Source organism: Necator americanus, chromosome V (genome assembly GCF_031761385.1).
Source record: "Necator americanus strain Aroian chromosome V, whole genome shotgun sequence".
Taxonomy (NCBI): Eukaryota; Metazoa; Nematoda; class Chromadorea; order Rhabditida; family Ancylostomatidae; genus Necator; species Necator americanus.
The window spans coordinates 37,230,132-37,248,219 of NC_087375.1; the positions used below are offsets into that span (position 1 = coordinate 37,230,132).

The following is an 18,088-nucleotide window of genomic DNA, read 5'->3' on the forward strand; positions in this document are numbered from 1 at the left end:
ATAAGGAAACAACAGCTACACATGCAGATAGGTATATGTTTACTTAGACATTTAGATGGTCCTTTTTAGCCCTTGTCCCCTGTATCTATAATTTCAAAAATTTCTAGAAAGCTGAGAGATTTTACATGGATTAGTTATAAGGAAACAACAGCTACACATGCAGATAGGTATATGTTTACTTAGACATTTAGATGGTCCTTTTTAGTCATCTATAATTTCAAAAATTTCTAGAAAGTTGAGAGATTTTACATGGATTTGTTATGAGGAAACAGCAGCTACAGATACAACAGAAACTTGGTAATTCTTGAAACGACAATTTTCTACTAGTTCTTTCAAGTAAACTTCGAGTGAAGACTATCATCATTCATCGCGTGCGTCAATTGCCAATTGCGTCAATCAATTGATGTAATTGCTTGCTCTCACATTCCTTCAAAAATTTATTCATATTTACCTTACTTTAACTAACGCTTCTTCTCCTTGTTTATCCATTTTATTACATCGTGTGTATCTGATGTTCTTTTTTTACTATCAGCACTCTTTCTTTAAAATTCTAACCTTTCTCACTCCGCAGTTTAATTAATTCACTTACTCCTATCTTTTCAAACTATTTTTTGCATTTCCAACCATATTTCTAACTTTTGCCAACTTCAACCCTTTTATCATGCTGTTGAGTTTCTTCTCAGTCTTTTAACACTCTAATTAGTCTTCTTTTACAATTTCTTTTTTGCTGGTGTCATTGATTGGTGGTATCGACATCCGTCTAGTATGTCAAATATAGATGGAATCATGCCGCCTAACTCCTGCTGCAGAAAGACAAACTGTCACATTTCTCGCGACAAGCCACCTCTTATATTCAGACGCGAACGGTAGAATGTTTTCAATCAAAAGAACGAACTGTAATGGATTGTTCGCATCAGACCTCGTTAGCTCTGTTGCTGTACGGAACAAAGACCCTGTTATAGGCAGAACGCTGGCAGTACTTGCTAAGAAAAGAATAAAATTGATTTTGCAGAACAGTTATAAGCTGACCAGCTGACGCAAAGCCAAGCAATTAGTAGCTTACATGAGTCTGGGAACTCCTCGTCCTCCTCAGAGAGGCTGGATGACCTTGAGGACAAAGCCAACGAGATTTTGCTTGCGCTAAACGTGAGCTGCCGGCTGGTTGACCTTTATCGGATGGGAAACCTAATCTCTCTCGACCGAGGCTAATAAAAATCGTCCTCCCATCTCAGTTTTACTTTACATGCGCTTCTATTTCGAAGTGCTGGTTTTCCAAATGTCAAATTCGCAGAAGCACAACGCCCGATAAATGGAAGCGTAACTATGAGCTGAGGCAAGAGACACGCCAGCGCGGTAAAGGCAAAAGTCAGCGAGAGTGGGCGGTCTAGCGTGGTGAGCTTTGGTGCATCTCTGACATTAAGCGAGGCCCACTGGGAAATAAGTGAAGGTGCACGATGTCCCTTCAACACTAAAGTCATATTTGTTCAACGCACGTAGTCTTGCTTCCGTTACATAATGTGATTAATCTGAAATAATTATATTGTTTTTTTTTGCCTCTTTTTCTTTGCACCATGCATTTACCATCTGCATAGACCTCTCCCATATTGTGCTCTTTATTAAAGAAATAACAAAGATATCAGACTTAGTACGAAGAAATAACAGGCTTTTCTTCAAAAACAACTCGATACGGGCTAAAAGTTTGAAAGGTGAGTCGCTTAAATTAGGGCTGGCTCGTGTGTGTATGTGCGATGAGAACTGGTCTCATTATGGCGACTCTTCCACTCACTTGCGAGTCAATTAGATGTTTTCGATCACTAGAGGCGCTCTGCAAACCAGCCTGAAGTCTGCTCCATGGTGAGTGAACTTTGAGCCATGCTTTATGTGGAGTTCAGCACTATGCTACTTGTCGTGACAAGGTCATCGGAGCGTTTCGTATGCACTTGATATATATTATATATACTAAATAATATCTTCTGAATGTCTCGCCCCATTCTTAGCTATGCTAAAGATCAATGACCAGGATCAAGCGTGCGTTAAGAATTTCTCAACAGGGGTTCGTATAAGAGGTCGGAAGAGGAGGAGGAAATGAAGAGACCAAGGAGAAAAGGAAGAAAGGGTAGTCTATGTTCAATAGCATATATTAAGGGGTGCAAGATGCTATAAAGATAGGTGTTTTTTTTTTTTAAAAGTATAATTCAAGAATCAGGCCAAATGAAACATCATTCGAGGATAATCAGGAAGAATAAGAAAAATAGTATAAGTTACACATAGCGTTCTGAACTAAGATGTACATCCTCGCTTTAGAGTGAGCTGTTTAAATATCATGAGTTTTTTCGTCCTACTGTCAAAACGAGTAACATCGACTACTTGAATAATTGAGATTATTACAAATAATCATAATCAACAATAATAATTGATACAAACTACGTGATAAAAGTTGCGAAGGCAGTGAAAGGGAAAAAAAATTTTCTCAATACACATGGCTGCCTAAAATTTTGATCCATTCAAAAATCAATTTGCTGCCAAAATCACTGGATTCAAAAATTACAGATTTTTATGTTATTATTTTATATGAAAGATAAGAATTTTATACAAATATAAGAAGATCATTTATTAGTAAGCTCTGTCCTGTTTTTTAATTTTGAGTGACGTACCGCGTTGGGGTGGTTTTTTAAAACTAGGAAAAAAATGAGAAAAGGGGAGTTAGTTGATCAATCACATCGGTAAATAACAATCTGCCAGTGAATTAGGGATTACTGAAAATAGGTTCAAGGGTTCGAATATCGACACAATTTTTTGATTGCTGTTGTAGGCTTTGTCATTGGCAGTACCTGTAGTATTTTTAACTAGTTAGCATCCAAATGTTCCATTCACATGACCCGATGTTTTCAACTACCTTTTGAAAAACCTACAGAGATCGAATCGCAGTAGGTTTAATTCAAAATATTGTCTGATTTTTTTAACTTTATTTTAATCTCAAAAAATTGTGAAACTTGTTTTTGCTGCGCATCGAAATTAGTGGGTTGGAAATTCTGTTTCTTTTTAAAAATTTTGAATGTGTTTTGTTGAAAATTAAACAGATATACCTCTATGCCGCATTAATAGGAAGAATTGGGTGTAGCGCTCTGCTTCTTTTTCTGATGAAGCTCCAACTTCTATTTTGAGTGAATAGAAGCAAGTTGACAACACATCCGAAATAACTACCTTCTGTAATAACTTCTCCTAACTTTTTTGCAAATTTTCGATTCAAAGACAGTGACTCTAGGCAAAAACCGAATAGGATGGCAAATCAATAATAATATTGTTGAACAAAGAGGGTAAAAAACCTCTTTGTTCAAACTTACCCAATATTTATCGTCAGTAAATAGTATTGTAGTAGTAAAGTAAATAGTCGTGCTTTTTGTGAGTACGTGTTTTTTTTATGAAGCAGAGTCACCTTAACGGACTAATCATGATAACCTAATTGCTCGCCCTAACATCTTTTCCTTTACCGCGTAACTGTTGCTCGAACCTCGAAAAGAACAGCTTTTCTGGTCCAAAGAGTTTAAAGAAAAGAAAGATTACATCCGTAAGAGACCTCTCGGGAAACAGTATCCACTCCTTACTTCATAAATCTCCGGAATATTTGGCGTCCTGTTTCTAACTTGTTCTGTCTATTCTAAAATCAAGCGCTTATGTCACGGCTTGTATCTATGAATTTCCTATTTTTTGTAGTAACCTAATACAAGAAAAGAAAATATGCTTACTTTTTCATCTCGTTCATCTTCACATTTCTTGTTTATGCACTACTCTAGCACAAGTTCTGGGTTCCCTGAACACTCTCTAACTTCATTACCAACGATTACCAACGTATGTTGCAAATGTGAGCGCGTATTTATGTTTTGTTGCATCGCTCATTCAGTTTTTCGTGCCTCCGGATTGATTCGCTTTGCAAAAAGTGCTTTGGATAATTAGGTTTTGCAGAGCTTTTTCCACAAAAGTACTCTACTCCTCCAACTCAGCCTAATCAACGACAACCTATATCCCGTAACGTCTAAATTCGTCGTTTGTCCAACAGATGTCATTATTTTTTTTTTTACAAAATGTGGCAGCTTTCGTTTTTCCCATTTCACTGTTCCTGTTGGTTAATCGCAAATTACTCGCCGATTTTCGTACGCACCAATACCATTAACACCGTGAAATTGCGCCCGAACCCGGTATTTGGCAGTGAATCACAGCAACTACAGTCGGATGATCCTGATTGTATGCCGTTTGTAGTTGCAGAGTTTTGGGTGCCCATAACGGCTGTCAGAAATTCTTTTCTCGCATTATTTTTCCTCATTGCTTCTTCTTTTTTCGCTGTGTTTCTTACTTTCATTTTTTTTCATCATTTTTAGCCCACCTGTCTTCTTGGTGCTTTCTTTCATGTTTCTTTCCTTGACGTGCTAGTTGTTATTTCACTCCCTTTGTTTTCTTTTCTTTCTAATCTTCTGCCACATAATATCATAATTGACCGTAGTCGACCACGATTTATACTCGTGAGAGTAATTATGTAATAAATTAATTAAAAATGCAGATATGTCCACATTTCTGAGCATTCTATATAAATGTACTTAGGTTTAAGGCTGCCGATTATTCCACATAGGGAACGAAGGAGTGATTTGGGAGAATCTCCATGCCATGTTCATTCTAAAGTTAGATTTTCTATTTAAATGACAATTTTTAAATAGTCAGGTCCACTTCAAGACTGAGATCGCTAATTTTTGATCACAATTGTTCTGTTTATTATGATATCGCTTCTCCGGGGTTTTAATATACGTAAAAAGAGATTTATTATAAAAAAAGTTTTTGTCTCCCATTTTTGAGGTTTACAGATGAGTAAGGTCTAATGTTGGAATAATTTTTCCTTCTTTACGTGCTGCTGACCAGTTATCGCGTCAACGTTTGCTACCAACTTACCCTCGGTTGTTTATTTCTCCACAATTTTTTAAACATATTCCTTGTTTTTGCACGCGATTTAATAGGACCAGAAAGTGGAGAAAGGAATCCGGCAGGAGCAATACAGGAGATGGTGCGCCGAAGTTACGAATGGCTACAGTGAGCATCAGAACTGCTCTTAGAGTTCTCCTTTACTTTTCAAAAAATGTTTCGTGCATTGTCGATTGTCAAATTGAAGCAAAAGCCAAGATTGTTAACAAATTTTATTACGGCTAACGTTTCGGCGGCATCGCCTTCGTCAGAGCCCGGAGAGTCAGATCATTTGTAATGTATCCTCTCAAACGCCTCATCCAGAACCAGTCATCATTATGTATGATTTTTGCAATTCGACTCTACTCAGTGGTTGCTTTTGTCTTCGCATGCCAATTATCCGTTTGTTGATTTTTATTATTCACCCTTCAAACCGTTTATTTCATGAAGTGGCTTCCGTTTCTGTTCACATTTCCTTCAAAAGTTTCCTTTTCTTCACCTCACTTCTCTTCTATTCTTTCATTTATTATATAAACCATTCATAAATTATCGATTTGCATCTTCAGTATTTCTGTGATTTTTTTGATTGAGGAATACAAGGAAAGATAAGAAGCATTTCAAATGTTACATTTCTTGTAACAGAACTCCTCACTCCACAAGATAGCCTACTTCTGACTCCTTAATTTTGTTAACTCTTATTTTTTAAGGATTAATAAAGCAGAATGTCAATTAGACGAATGTCAATGTCAATTTGATCGTGCATTTTCTACACCACTTGTTTTTTTTTCATTTGATTGAGACGATAGGGTCGCTGAAGCACAGAGTCGTGCACTATATAGAGAAACAGCAAACTCAAAAGGAGCCCTCTTTTTGTTATTTGACATTCTGTTGTGACCCCTGTCGACTCAGTTTTTGCGGGGTGAGTGAAACCCATTTCCTCTTTTCTGGAAAGATAGAACTACATCGAATTAATCAACAGCACGCGGCATTGTTGTTCTTCCCATCGTTTACAGCAACTTCCACCATCGACCAACTGCATTTCGATGCTTCTTATTGATTTCTATGTTTTGGTTTTTTGAATCCTTCTTTCCTCTTTTAAATTCTTCGTGGCTCATTCGATGTTCTTCTTGCACAACACAAGTCTTACAAAGAGCCTCAATACCCTTACGACCTTGAAATAATTGCAAATAATTGAACTTTTCAAAAATGTTTCGTTTTGCCGACCTGACTCGCTCAACTTCAATGATCTGTAGAAAAAAGAATGAGGAGAATTTTAAAAAAAAGCCTCTTGTAAGGTGAGAAATTCTCTATTGAGTAGTGTAAAAAATCTCAGAAATAGTTTTTGTTTCTATGCATAGTCTTCACTAATAGAAAACGCTCACACTTGAACACAATGCGATACGCTATGTATAATAGATGTGCAGTTGTTTCCGTGTGGCAGCAAACCACCTTTACTTTCAGTTTCACTTTACTTGAGCAGCTCTTGCTTTTGAGTCCATTTAATCTGTTCAAATTTAAATCCAGATTTTGCTTGGTTTAGCGATTTTCTTCCAAGACAAACGAAGCAAACTTGGATTTACAAGCTGTAACTGTAAGTGCATAGCAAAAATAAGTGAGAACGGAGGAACACTAACATCATGGCCGAAACATCGATCTCCATTGATCCCGTAGATGTTAATATCCATCATATCAAGAAATATGGCTAATCTCCCCAAATTCACGCAATCCTGGCTTTAGGCAGTCGTTTTTTTGGTTTGGCGTCTGACAGTAGACTAATCACTTTTCATATTTATTCATTTATTAATTAATTTATTTACTTATTTATAACGCTCATATCGCGAATTAAATAAGATTTTGTACTCTGTTAGCGTCAGTACTGTCATTAATCTTCTGTCTCTGGATATTTCTGTTGCACCCTCTGTCAGAATCGATTACAGCACATATCAGCAATTACAGTAATTCTAGCACCTAATGTAATTAACGGAATTTTTACTTATTTTACATGTTTCTTCGGAAGACAAAAGAAGCTGATCTTACCTTTCATATCACTTTTATTTCTTTTTATTCTTCTCCATGATTTAAAGGATCACTCCACGAATTAGGTAGTACGGTTTCAGGTGGAGTATTCGTATACATATGGGAGAATTTGGGGGGGTTCGTCATTTCTTCTAATTGCCGTAAAAAACGGGCCGGAAGAGGCTTCAGGCGTTTTGGCGCATTTTCTACAGGGAGTTGTCTGGAGCGCACCAGCCTTGTGCGGCGCCGCACTTCCGGGCCGTTTTACGGCAATTAGGAAGAAATCGCGGAATCACCCCTCTCCATAGTCCCCCTCTCCCCTATCTGATTGTGGTGATGCCTTTAAGGGAATTTAGGAAAAAAGTGATAGCGCTAAATTAATTGAACATTTCGTCGAAAGATTACAAAGAAAATCTGTTTATTTTGGAAGTCTTTTTCTTTGAAAAGTATGTCGTCACTTCGTGAAGCGTTTCATCTACTTGCTGCAGCTTTTTTCCTTTTTTTCCTCGCGTCAACAGGACCTTTAGAGTAGTGTGCCAACCGCAAAGCATTGCAAAAGTAATCTGTTGCGCTGTTTGGTTTCGCACGTGTGAAGGGGAGGTAGGGACCTTCGAAGATAGTTTGTGCGTTTTATTTGATAAAACTCATCAATTTTTTCAATTTGGATATCACGCCATCCCTTTCCAGCCATTTATTAGCCCCATAACCTTATCAGATATTGAATAACTTCAATATGAAATGGTGAAATATGGGACACTCGGTGATATGTTTGTGACGTAAGCGAGTTGATGTAGCATTCCCCATTACTTTCATTCTTTTACTCCTATACATCGTAAAGACCAAGATATTGAGTCTGCGTGGATGCGGTCGTAAAAAGTCGCCGTCACCCTCGTGATATAACTTCACTGCACAAATCGCCACGATTTCACTACTTTTCCAGACTTCGAACAGCTATGATCCGTTGATGGATAGTGCTATGTTGGCTGGTATTCTACTTGCTCTGATTCCTGTTTACACGGTCGTTGCTAATTCTGAGGATGTAAGTCGTATCGAGAAAAAACTCACAACCGATCGAGAATTTTATGATCTGTGGATGGATCTGATATCATTACAGGTAAAGCGTTCTCAACTCGACTCTTTTGCAGAGGTGAAAACCGTCCTACGTATTTGGGAATATACCTTATAATGTTTAGATCTAAACAATTGGTGAGACTACACATTTGAAGTGAAATAAAATAACGTAGCGTTGACTTTCTAATTGATAGTGGGATGGTGATTTGATAGCAGCTAATTATTGTAACTTGATCATTTTCAAATAGTCTTCGAAGGGGTTTACATTCCGGAAAAGGTGTGTTGCAGCTAGAAAACAAGAAGCGCAAAAGAGATCTTTATTCGAATCCGTAAATCATCGCCTTTCAATTTTAATGTTCTGGTCATATTTTTTGCTAGAAAATCCTTTATTCTACATTACCGTTCTTCTCTATTTTTCTCTATTTTCTTCTCTGCATTTCCGAACAAAAGTCACAACGAAGACTTTGTTCAATCGTGTCTTCGTGATGAAAAAATGGCTTTAGAGCGAATCGGCGAGAACCAACGTTGATTGAAGCAAGATAGACACCAATATTAATATATATATACATTAAAATTAAATCAATAAGAATCAAAAGCGATAGCATTTTCTTGAGCATCCACGAAATGATGGGGAATTTTGACGCTCTTTCTAAAGGAGTCGGTACTACATTTGGAGAGTTGTCAAACTTCTTTTCGTACCTCCGTACATTCATTCGATACCGCAACAATTTGGAAACTCAATCCAAACATGAATTTTTCTTCTTTTTCTCCTCAACAATTAGCGCAGAATAATGTGCTGACTTGAAATCATCAAGCAAACTGTTATCTACTATTTGAACATTATTTAAGTTTGAATTCGTGTTCCTATTTCTTAAGAAAGGATGTTATTAATGTGATGAGGCAATCGTACGGTGGAGCCACATAGGGCAACACAGCAGCTTTCACGGACTTAAGATGTTTCAAAACGTTTCCTTTACTTCTTGACAAATCCATTTCGAGTTATTACGATTGCATCGCGGCGTATCAACAATTCGACGCAGTGAGACTCGTCTCCCCGCATACAACACCGCTACTAACTTGTGTCCCAAATTCCGTCACCGACGGATTAATCCGTCGGAAACCGTCGGAATTCCTGGAATTGGGCAAAATTAAATTTTGAAAATACCATTCGAAACTAAATGAGCTGCTGACTTCAAATATACTTATATTACTTTAAATATACTTACTTTACTAATTTAGTTTTGACAAGTATGTGGTCTGAAAACGGGCAAAGTTTCTGTTTGTGTTTTCCGGCAAACCGTCACCACCTTCTTCCAGGCAGATCAACTTGAGGAGCAATCAACCGACTTTCCGCTTTCCTACGTATCTCTAAACTCCTGCACTCATGTACCTCCATCAGAAGCAGAGGACTTCTCTGACACACTAAGACCATCTTCCATATCTATCTATTCAGACATTGGACACCTTACAACTTATTGCAAATCCAATAACTCGATACTACAAGCGGGTACTATCTTCTTACATGTTAATATTTAGTTGCCATAGCTGAACTAATTTCATTTAGGTATTCTGGATTCTTGCGCTCACCGATCGTCGTCGATGGTGTTACCATCGTTGGACAAAATGCTACGTGTATTCAATCCTGGTCTTGCGGTGGTGCAAAACAACGATCGAGACGACAACCTTGTGGATCAGGCAAAGTGAATCTGCCCTTGTTCCAGATATCGATTATTTGCAGCGAAACTATGCCCAGATTGTAAACTTCGTCATTACTATTGAATTCCGCGACCTCCTGTAATACGTAAAATGATGTCATGTGAGGGCTGCGTATACAATTCTGATTGTTACCTGCAAGTGACGGCCCTGTTCCTAATAACTCAATCAGGCACCTGAGTATACGCATTGGTAACGTAAGAGCTATATAACCTGCACTCTTATATGACAAAAACTTCCCATACTTTGCAGAAAAGTTCTGTCGTCTAAGACTGTCTCAGAGCCCATGCCCTGGTGGAAAAATGCATGCAATGGTCTAATGCCCTGGGGGAAACACGGAATTTTTGGCAGCAAACATCCGTCTCGAAAAACTGAACTGCGGGTCGCTGTCAAGTGAGCTCTAGCAAGCCGCTCTATCCAGACTTCTGCGATGTCTGCATGCGCCGTTTGTTGCATAGCAGGAAACATCAGAGATCCTCAGTATCGACAATTACACCATCCATTGAAGCGATCCTGACAAAAGGAAAGTAGGAGGCTGAGCAATAGCTGTTAGGAACGACTACAACAAGCTGGCAGAGGAATTTGGCCTTTGTACGAACCGCAGGAACCTAAATCCTGGATCGTAAGTGCTCACGCCACGGATCTCCCTCACTAGGGGGATCACACACGGTTTGTCGCGAGGCTTCGTGGCGCATCCTCAGGTGGCGGATAAAGGGCTAACCACGAACCAAAAGCGGCCTTGTACCCGCCCAGAGACGCGAGTGGATTCAAGGGATGGACTGCTTGTTTCTGCCGAACCAGGACAGACTCATGACATCCTTGTATCCCACATGTCGGTCCGACCAAAAGACTGCAAATTCATATTTCGTTTGTTTGCCATCTTTTTAAACTTCTTTATAGTGGATAGGTAATTGGAAAGATCACTTTTTCACGAACTTGATGCCACCATTTTTCGGACCAACCTAGTTTTGCATTACTCTCAGACATCTAAAATAGAAATTCCATTTGACGAGGAAATTCTTTTGGGATTTCCTTTATTTCAACTTCTGTCGCAGCCAAGAAGCAGTCGAAAAGCAGCTTGGATTATTTGTACCGTCTACGGAGAGGGTGTCATAACTACAAGGACTGAGTGGGATTGGTTTGTCAAGTTCATAGATGGGAACTAAAAAGTGATATTGAAGTAAAAGAAAAATATCAAGTTCTGATATATAAATCCATAAATGACCATATTCACCGTGCCAGATTTCAAAAAGATGGAACGAGAGCAAGCGGAATATAAAAATGGCAGGAACATGTCGATTTCCGATCAGACCTATTCCAGTCTCCGAAATTTTATGAGGCTGTTAAATTCTTTATATTGCTTCATTTTTTTTTGGCTCCAGTTTTAGCAAACTTGACTTTCAAAACTTATTTTACTCATTTCATTTCACTGTTACAGGGCCATTGTTCAGTCCATACAACGAATCAAAGGCTACGAGAGTTCTTGGAAGTTGATAGTGATCGCAGCTACTATCCAAGTATGTGTTCAGGATATTTCTAAGCCCCAGTATCGTATTTTTGGAAAGATTTCCTACTTATTTGAGTTAAAAGCAGCATAAAACGAATCTGAGGTGAGGAGCTCACGGGAAATGCTAGTCATGGGGTTGTAGATTGCGGATCCGGGATGGTTCCGCTCATCTCTCCCTAATCGTCGATTTCAGTTGCAGCGCGCCACCTTTGTGCAGGCGTTGCATCCAAGTGCGAGCGGTCGAAGATCACAGATGTCTTCACGCCGCCTACTCAAGTGAAACCAATGGATATAGCGCTGGGAGGATAAGAGCGTATACATAGTAAGGGATTCTAACGCACCCTGTAGGAACTAAAGCGATTTCCAAGCCGCGTCTGTTACGACGGGTAGGGAGAGGTGAGGAGAACCGCCCCGGATCCTGCAATCTACAACTCCATCTCTAGCTTTTTCCTTCCTTCAGCTTTTCCCTTTCCTTCAACGGATTCCTTCAACATGTCAGATTCGTGGAATGCCCCGTTTAAGCACCGTTACATTTCCTGACCATAGGACGGTGAGGCCTCGGAAACCCGCCAAACAGCGATCGAAGTGCTTGGAGCCGTCGAAGAGCTGCACAAACTCCTTCCAGTACGGACTTTTCTAGTGATCCTCAGGAGTTCCGGCAGTGGGATTTGGACGGATGCAAGTCACGCCCACAAGGTATGGGTTCACATTATTTCACAGACATTTTGGAAGCACATGGATTCAAGGCTTGTCAAGACATGCTATCGATGTGGAAATCTCACAGCCAGTACAATTCAAATTCTGTGTGGGACCAGGTGAAGAGAACTATAACGTGTTCTACATGACAGTATTAGATCCGATCTTTTCAGGTAGAAATAATTGTCCAGAAGAACTTCAGGAAGCCGAATTTCACTGTAGAAGTACTACCACTGCTCCGCGAGTCGGCTCTCACAAATCTTCCAGAACAGTAAGAAATACAGGAACGTCCTTTCGAATGCTTAGGCAACGCACTTTTCGACCTAGGATGGATCTTAGCGTGCTCGGCTACGACTGCTCGCACTTTTCTGAACGAGGCTTGTCCATTCTCCACATGGCAATCTGGAATTCACTTTTCACAAAGAGCAGTGACAGGTCTGCAGTTCTTAATGTTTCAGCAAAGAAGCAACTCTGAGTACTCCAGGGTGCGACAGTACCGTCCAACACCACCACAGCTTCTTTGCCCAGATTTCCGCTGCCCGTTCTTTCGCACTGTTAGTAACAGTGGTTACTGTATATACAATAGTACTCAGGTTTGTAACTCTGCCAAGTTTGATACATGCCATTCGCTACGGAAACACAACGTGGAGCGTTGTACCGAGAGAGTAAATAGTATGGAAACTGCTGTTGGTTGTTATCTCACTGCGCCACGACTGGCACTCTTCTCCAAGCGTTAAGTCCCAGCATTCGTTGTCCCTTACCTGAGCGGAGAGCGAAGTGGGATGTAAAACGCCAACCTTCCCGGTACAACGTTTCGCATAAACAGATGTGGTGCTTGACGTCCTGAGAACTTCGTACAGAAAAGCGCCTGTGCTTCAGGACATAGAACCGTCGATCTACCCGAAGCTGATCACCGTATGCGTCCTGTTTTTATGTCTGGCTCTTATTGCAATAGTGCTGTTCTTTATGTGCCGTAAACCGCAACGAACAGAAGACATTAAAAAACCGATGAAAGCATTCGGTGCAAGCTTCAGTTCCATCAAATTCATCGACGAAGACGTAGCCTAACTCCAATTTATTTCACAGTAAAGATTTTTTCACTAAACGTTCCCACATCTGAAGTCGTTGAGTATATACAGTCCATGTAAAATATGTGTATTTCGCAGTTTTATTCCCTTGTGTCAAGTACTTCTGTATCTGAGCCGTTATGCTGCATGTTCATAAGTACGGGAGTTTTTTTTTGTTCACCGCAAATACATATTCTAGTTCGAAGATGTTTCTTTTGCTGCCGTTATTGACATGGTTTCCTTGTACCTGTGATTTTTGTTTGTCTGAAATAAAACTTCTATTTTATACTCTCTAATTTAGTAACAGCCTGAGCGTTCGGCTAACGCCGGACTTCGTATGGGTTCGAGATGGTTGTAGAGATGACAAGAATTTTCGGATTAATTATATTTCACAGAGAAGAAAAGAGAAAAATAGCAATTAGACAAAATCGAAAATTGTCCAAGAGAAATATAAGAAAAACCCACCCGTCATAACAAAAACAAAACAGCGGAATAACTCAACCAAGGAAATTTTGTTTAGATCAACATGATTGAACAAATTCCAAAAAAAAACCTTCGCAAAAGCCAGCCTTTATTCGAAAATCTCAACTAGTTCGCAAATACGTTTGAAATTTACACATACAAAATGAAACATGCAGGCACTGGTGGGGCAAGAACTTTATCAAAAATGAAATGGATGAAATCTAACTATGGAGAGATGCTAATCAAGTCAGATTTTTGCAGGTAGAACGGTTAGATGCTCACAAACTCACAGCAATTTCATGGTCCTTCAGATCAATTTTTACACGGATGTTCGTATATTCTTTGCTGAGGAGCCCAGTATCTGCGTTCAACATGAAGTCATTAGTAAAGTGCAATTTATTTAACAGCAAATCGCTAGCAACCTGCTACCTTTCTCAAGACTCGAGCGAACAACTATCAGGTGCTAGAGAGACATGAAACGTCGAAATCGTAACATTGAGGGACTGGAGAAATTCCAGAACAGAAACAGATTCAGAGAATTGTGCATCGCCTTTTCGTCTCGCCGTTGCCTCGCGTAGAACGCAGCGTATCGGTCTTTTTCTGCTCGCGTGAAGATGATGTCTCCTGAAACCGTCTCTATTATAGTGAGATTTGTGATTTGAATTAGGATGAGGCGCACGATCCACCTGTGTAGTGACCTCCTCCGCCGTTTCAGCGGCTTTCGATCGAACATTCGCCTGAAATAGTGGTATTTCTTTTCAACTCTTAACCAGCCATTTTCTAATCTTAAAGTGTCACGGCAGGCAACCAAGCCACCAGCTATCACGGCGAACTACTGGATATGGTAACATGGTGAGATTAAGAGTTTACTGTAATACATTGGGTTGTGGATTAAAAACAGCTAGTAAAGCACGAAATTTTCGATCTTGGGATCTCCCCACAAACAGCTTTGCCTTCCACATTGCTCCCGTCACAATTCATGGGAACGTGCGAAAAATGCTCTTTTTATAGACATGGACACTTCTATTTTAATCATCTGAAAGAAGAATAATTAGTAAATCAACACTAAAATGCAAAAATACTAATGGGTAGAGGAAGATTCATTCGCTTTCGGACGAAATAGAATGATTGCCAGAACGTTGTTTTTGGCAGCAATTTTGAAATCTAAAATAAATGGAGATTTATTCCTCAACCGAATACTAAGACTAATGTCGCCCTTGGCAAACAGGATGCATTTTGCAAGTCACTTTTCATAATTTGCGTTGTTTTTTGAACATAATTACAATAGGCTTGGCGCAAAGAGATGCTAAACCACAACAATTGATAATTATGACAAGGAACACTACTGCTTTCTAATTATAAACCTTTAAATCAATAATGTGATGTAATTATCAAATAATAATCTATTTTTCTTCTACCTTTCAAAGTAAAAAAAAGAGAAAAATCTAAATTCAGCCTATGTAGTGGTGCTCTACACCAACAATACCTCACGGATAGCATCATCACAGAGTTGCTGACGGAAGTGCCAGTCCACCTGGCTGCCTGCCCTTAGAAGCCATGCATGCATGTATGCTATATTGGTAAAATTCACAACATATATGGATATTTATATATATAATGCATATATTATGCAAAAAATACAAAAGTATAGAATATATTCTATACATATTCACCTTTTTTATAGTCTGTTTGTTTTCACTTTATCTTTTTGAATTTTGGCAAAGCTAATATGTCCATTTTTGAATGTGAATATAACGAAACAAAATTTTCTATTTCGGCAGCACCTTTGATTTTTTAAAAATTTAAATAACACTTTTCTAATTTCCATTTTAAAATTAGCACCTCTCGGTCAGTCTTGGTTACTGTACAAATATCCCGAGCTTTTGACTACGGCAAAACATGAATTAAAGGAAATCTCGAGAATGGTCTTCACGCCCCCCGAAATTTCCATTTCAGATTCGTAAAAAAAAAGTGTTATTAGGTTATTCGGAGAAATGGTAGCAATAAGTAAGTAGAAGAAGGAATGGACTTTTGAATAACCACATGCACTTTGTTGAAGTTCAAACATATAAAGTGGAAACAAGCGAAACATAAAAACGGCAAGAATTTATATTATCACACAATATTGCATATGAGATGCGTAAAAAGTTTGTCCTAAAATCTGTAAAATAACAAGTAATCATTTGAACAAATTAACATTTCAACAAAACCCTCCATATGCTTCAATACATCTGTGATGGTCTTCTAAGGCCGCCCGCTATCGCCATGCACCCACACACCTATCCGCCATTATTTCGTCCTAAATCCGCCTCAACCTCACTTTCAAACTTTCAGCACTCCTGTGGACTGCTCTTGAGGTTTTTTTTTTCAGTTTTTCACTACGGATCACACTGAAAACCTTATTGAATTCATATCGAAGAAGATCAGAGGTTCTTTTTTAAACTTTCCTCTGCACACTCACATAATCAGCACTACTATACGCAAAATCCAAGGATTTCGAAAAGAAAACACTTGTTAAATAAAACTAACTAAGATTTTCCCGTAAGCCATTAACATTTAGGGCAGAACTTTCTACGCATCCTGTATATATGTTACATATAAATAAATAAATGTATAAATAAACAAATAAATAAATATATATATATATATATATAAACGCGGACGAGATAATGTTGGAAGACCTCCTTCGCGGCTTCTGCTACGGCTTCGTCGGTGACTGTCCTGGCGATACCATCGGCGATAGGCTGTGCGTTTCAAACAATTAATGTAAAACGAAGTATTAGTAGAATAAAAACAAATATAGAGGAGAAACCAAAGAAGTCAAGTTTGAAGGAGTAACATTTTACAAATTAATACAGGGCACAAGGAAGCTAAAGCAACGACACTGCCCGCTGTGGAACTCTTGCTGAATTCCTTCCATTTCTTCCCAGATGTCATATATCATGTGCTCTATTTCATATCCACTCAATCCAAGGAAGCACCCTACGTTTGTTACCAGACTACTACGACAGAACCTTCGAGGGTGGCAAAAACAAACTTTAAAAACACTGTATTAGTCATTCGGAGCAGATAAATTCGTCTAAATTTTCATTTGCTTAAGTTCCTTTAAGTTTAAGCAGCAACGGTAATGCCTCCGCAGAAAACAAAAAGGGATGCATCGTTTTTTCACATAAGTTTTCATTGGAAAGCTCGACTTCGAATGTTTCGAATGAGACGTTCGAACCATTCGCTTTCGTGATCGATTAGTCAGATAACAATAATATGGCTGGATCCAAGTGTATTTTTTGTTTAGTATTTTGCGTTGGTCACTTCAACTTAATGAAAAACATTCTGTTAGTTAGTTAGGAAAGAGAAGCATTATTCCTCACCAATTATGTAATCCAGCACCAAGAAGCTGAGTGACAGATATTATCACTGGTTAGCTCGTCATACTAGATTACGAGTCTTCGTTTAAAAAAAACAAGAAAAAAGCTTGCTGAAAAGCACTGCCTGTGCTCCAGTTTAACAAGTCGTCATCAGCTGTTATTTGCGGTGCAGAAGAATTAATAAGCTTCGCCGAAAATGACTGAAAGACAAGCTCAAGGCAGCAAATCATTAATTTGATGTAGTGTGGAGCCCACAGCGAAAACGTAGTGTTCGGATAGTGTTGTGAAGTTGTCGATGCGGCGCCTGCACGAGGGTAGCGCGCTGCGACAGAAGTCGCCGTAAAAACGGCGTGGCGTATTCCGTTTTTTTTTACGATTAGGGCAAAAAGAGCGGAATCACGCTCTGTTCTGAACCTAATATCCGAATCCTACGCTTCCGTTGCGGCTCCGCACCAAAATTAAAATTAAATTGAATTATTAATTATTAATTATTATTTATAAATCAAACCATTAATTATTAATAATAATTATTGATTAATAATATTAAATTAAACTAAGAAGAGGATAAAAGTGCTTGGCATTAATCAATCTGCTTGGGATGCGCCACGGCGTTCACTTCAATTCAGAATCATTTGAGTCTTACGAGCGCGTAGCCACCTTGTACAGTGATTTGCGAGGGGCTAGCAGATGAATTTAACCAATGTTTTTTTTATCGTCCTAGGCAAGTCTGATACCAATTCATCGACCCCGGAGAGACAAAAGGCTTGGTTGACAGTAGGGCGGTTTCAAACCATCGATAGTGCGGTCACAGCGAAACCTCTCACCAACGGCACTTTACCGTTCATAAGCTGCTTTGAAGGGAAGCATACCACGTAGCTGACGATACTGGGACCAGCGATTATCGGCGCGATTGCGCTCAACTCCCTCTATTGTCTTGAAAATGGCGGGGTAATCGGCCTGTCGGATGGATTTCTCTAAGAAGCAGCTAATAACGTTACACGTACGCGAGCGCAGGCATACGCGCCTCGTCTGCTAGCGAACGGGAGAAGCAGCTGCGTGTTGTCGGGTAGCTGCGCTTTGTCGCGTCGCTCCCCGAGCGGAACAAAGAAGCGAATAGAGGTCAGTTTAAGTCCTCTGCTCGTGGATTGCGCAACTGATAGACTCAAACTTTGGAAACTCTGACAACTTCTTCCCCGATTTCGTCTCACAGCCTCACATCCCGCGACTAAGTCAACCTGAAAGAA

The 18,088-nt window shown here is 39.3% G+C and overlaps 2 protein-coding genes across 5 annotated transcripts in view; one reads left to right on the forward strand and one right to left on the reverse strand.

Annotated features, from left to right (window-relative positions):
* Positions 1-157: 157 nt before the first annotated feature.
* RB195_016348 (uncharacterized protein) lies at positions 158-13,018 on the forward strand (the record flags this gene model as incomplete). Of its 2 annotated transcripts, XM_064207464.1 has the most annotated exons (12): positions 158-167; positions 266-297; positions 7,904-8,077; positions 9,352-9,541; positions 9,599-9,734; positions 11,186-11,264; positions 11,801-11,950; positions 12,001-12,069; positions 12,124-12,221; positions 12,278-12,385; positions 12,435-12,543; positions 12,830-13,018. In XM_064207464.1, 12 exons carry the CDS (start codon positions 158-160, stop codon positions 13,016-13,018), a joined length of 1,344 nt encoding a protein of 447 aa, XP_064063344.1. The 2 variants fall into 2 exon arrangements, with proteins under 2 accessions (XP_064063344.1, XP_064063345.1); XM_064207463.1 differs by lacking the exons at positions 158-167; positions 266-297 and adding an exon at positions 2,000-2,053.
* A 780-nt stretch (positions 13,019-13,798) lies between these two features.
* The window catches only part of RB195_016349 (uncharacterized protein), a gene marked incomplete at both ends in the record, with an annotated part of 36,590 nt that continues 32,300 nt past the window's right edge, over positions 13,799-18,088 (reverse strand). Inside the window, 5 exons of one of the 3 annotated variants that reach the window (XM_064207466.1) lie at positions 13,799-13,840; positions 13,909-13,919; positions 14,061-14,103; positions 14,166-14,216; positions 16,161-16,223. In XM_064207466.1, coding sequence (XP_064063347.1) covers positions 13,799-13,840; positions 13,909-13,919; positions 14,061-14,103; positions 14,166-14,216; positions 16,161-16,223 — 210 coding nt within the window. Of the gene's footprint in view, positions 13,841-13,908; positions 13,920-14,010; positions 14,104-14,165; positions 14,217-16,160; positions 16,224-18,088 lie in introns of those variants that run through there. The other 2 variants (XM_064207467.1, XM_064207465.1) reach the window with 2 other exon arrangements.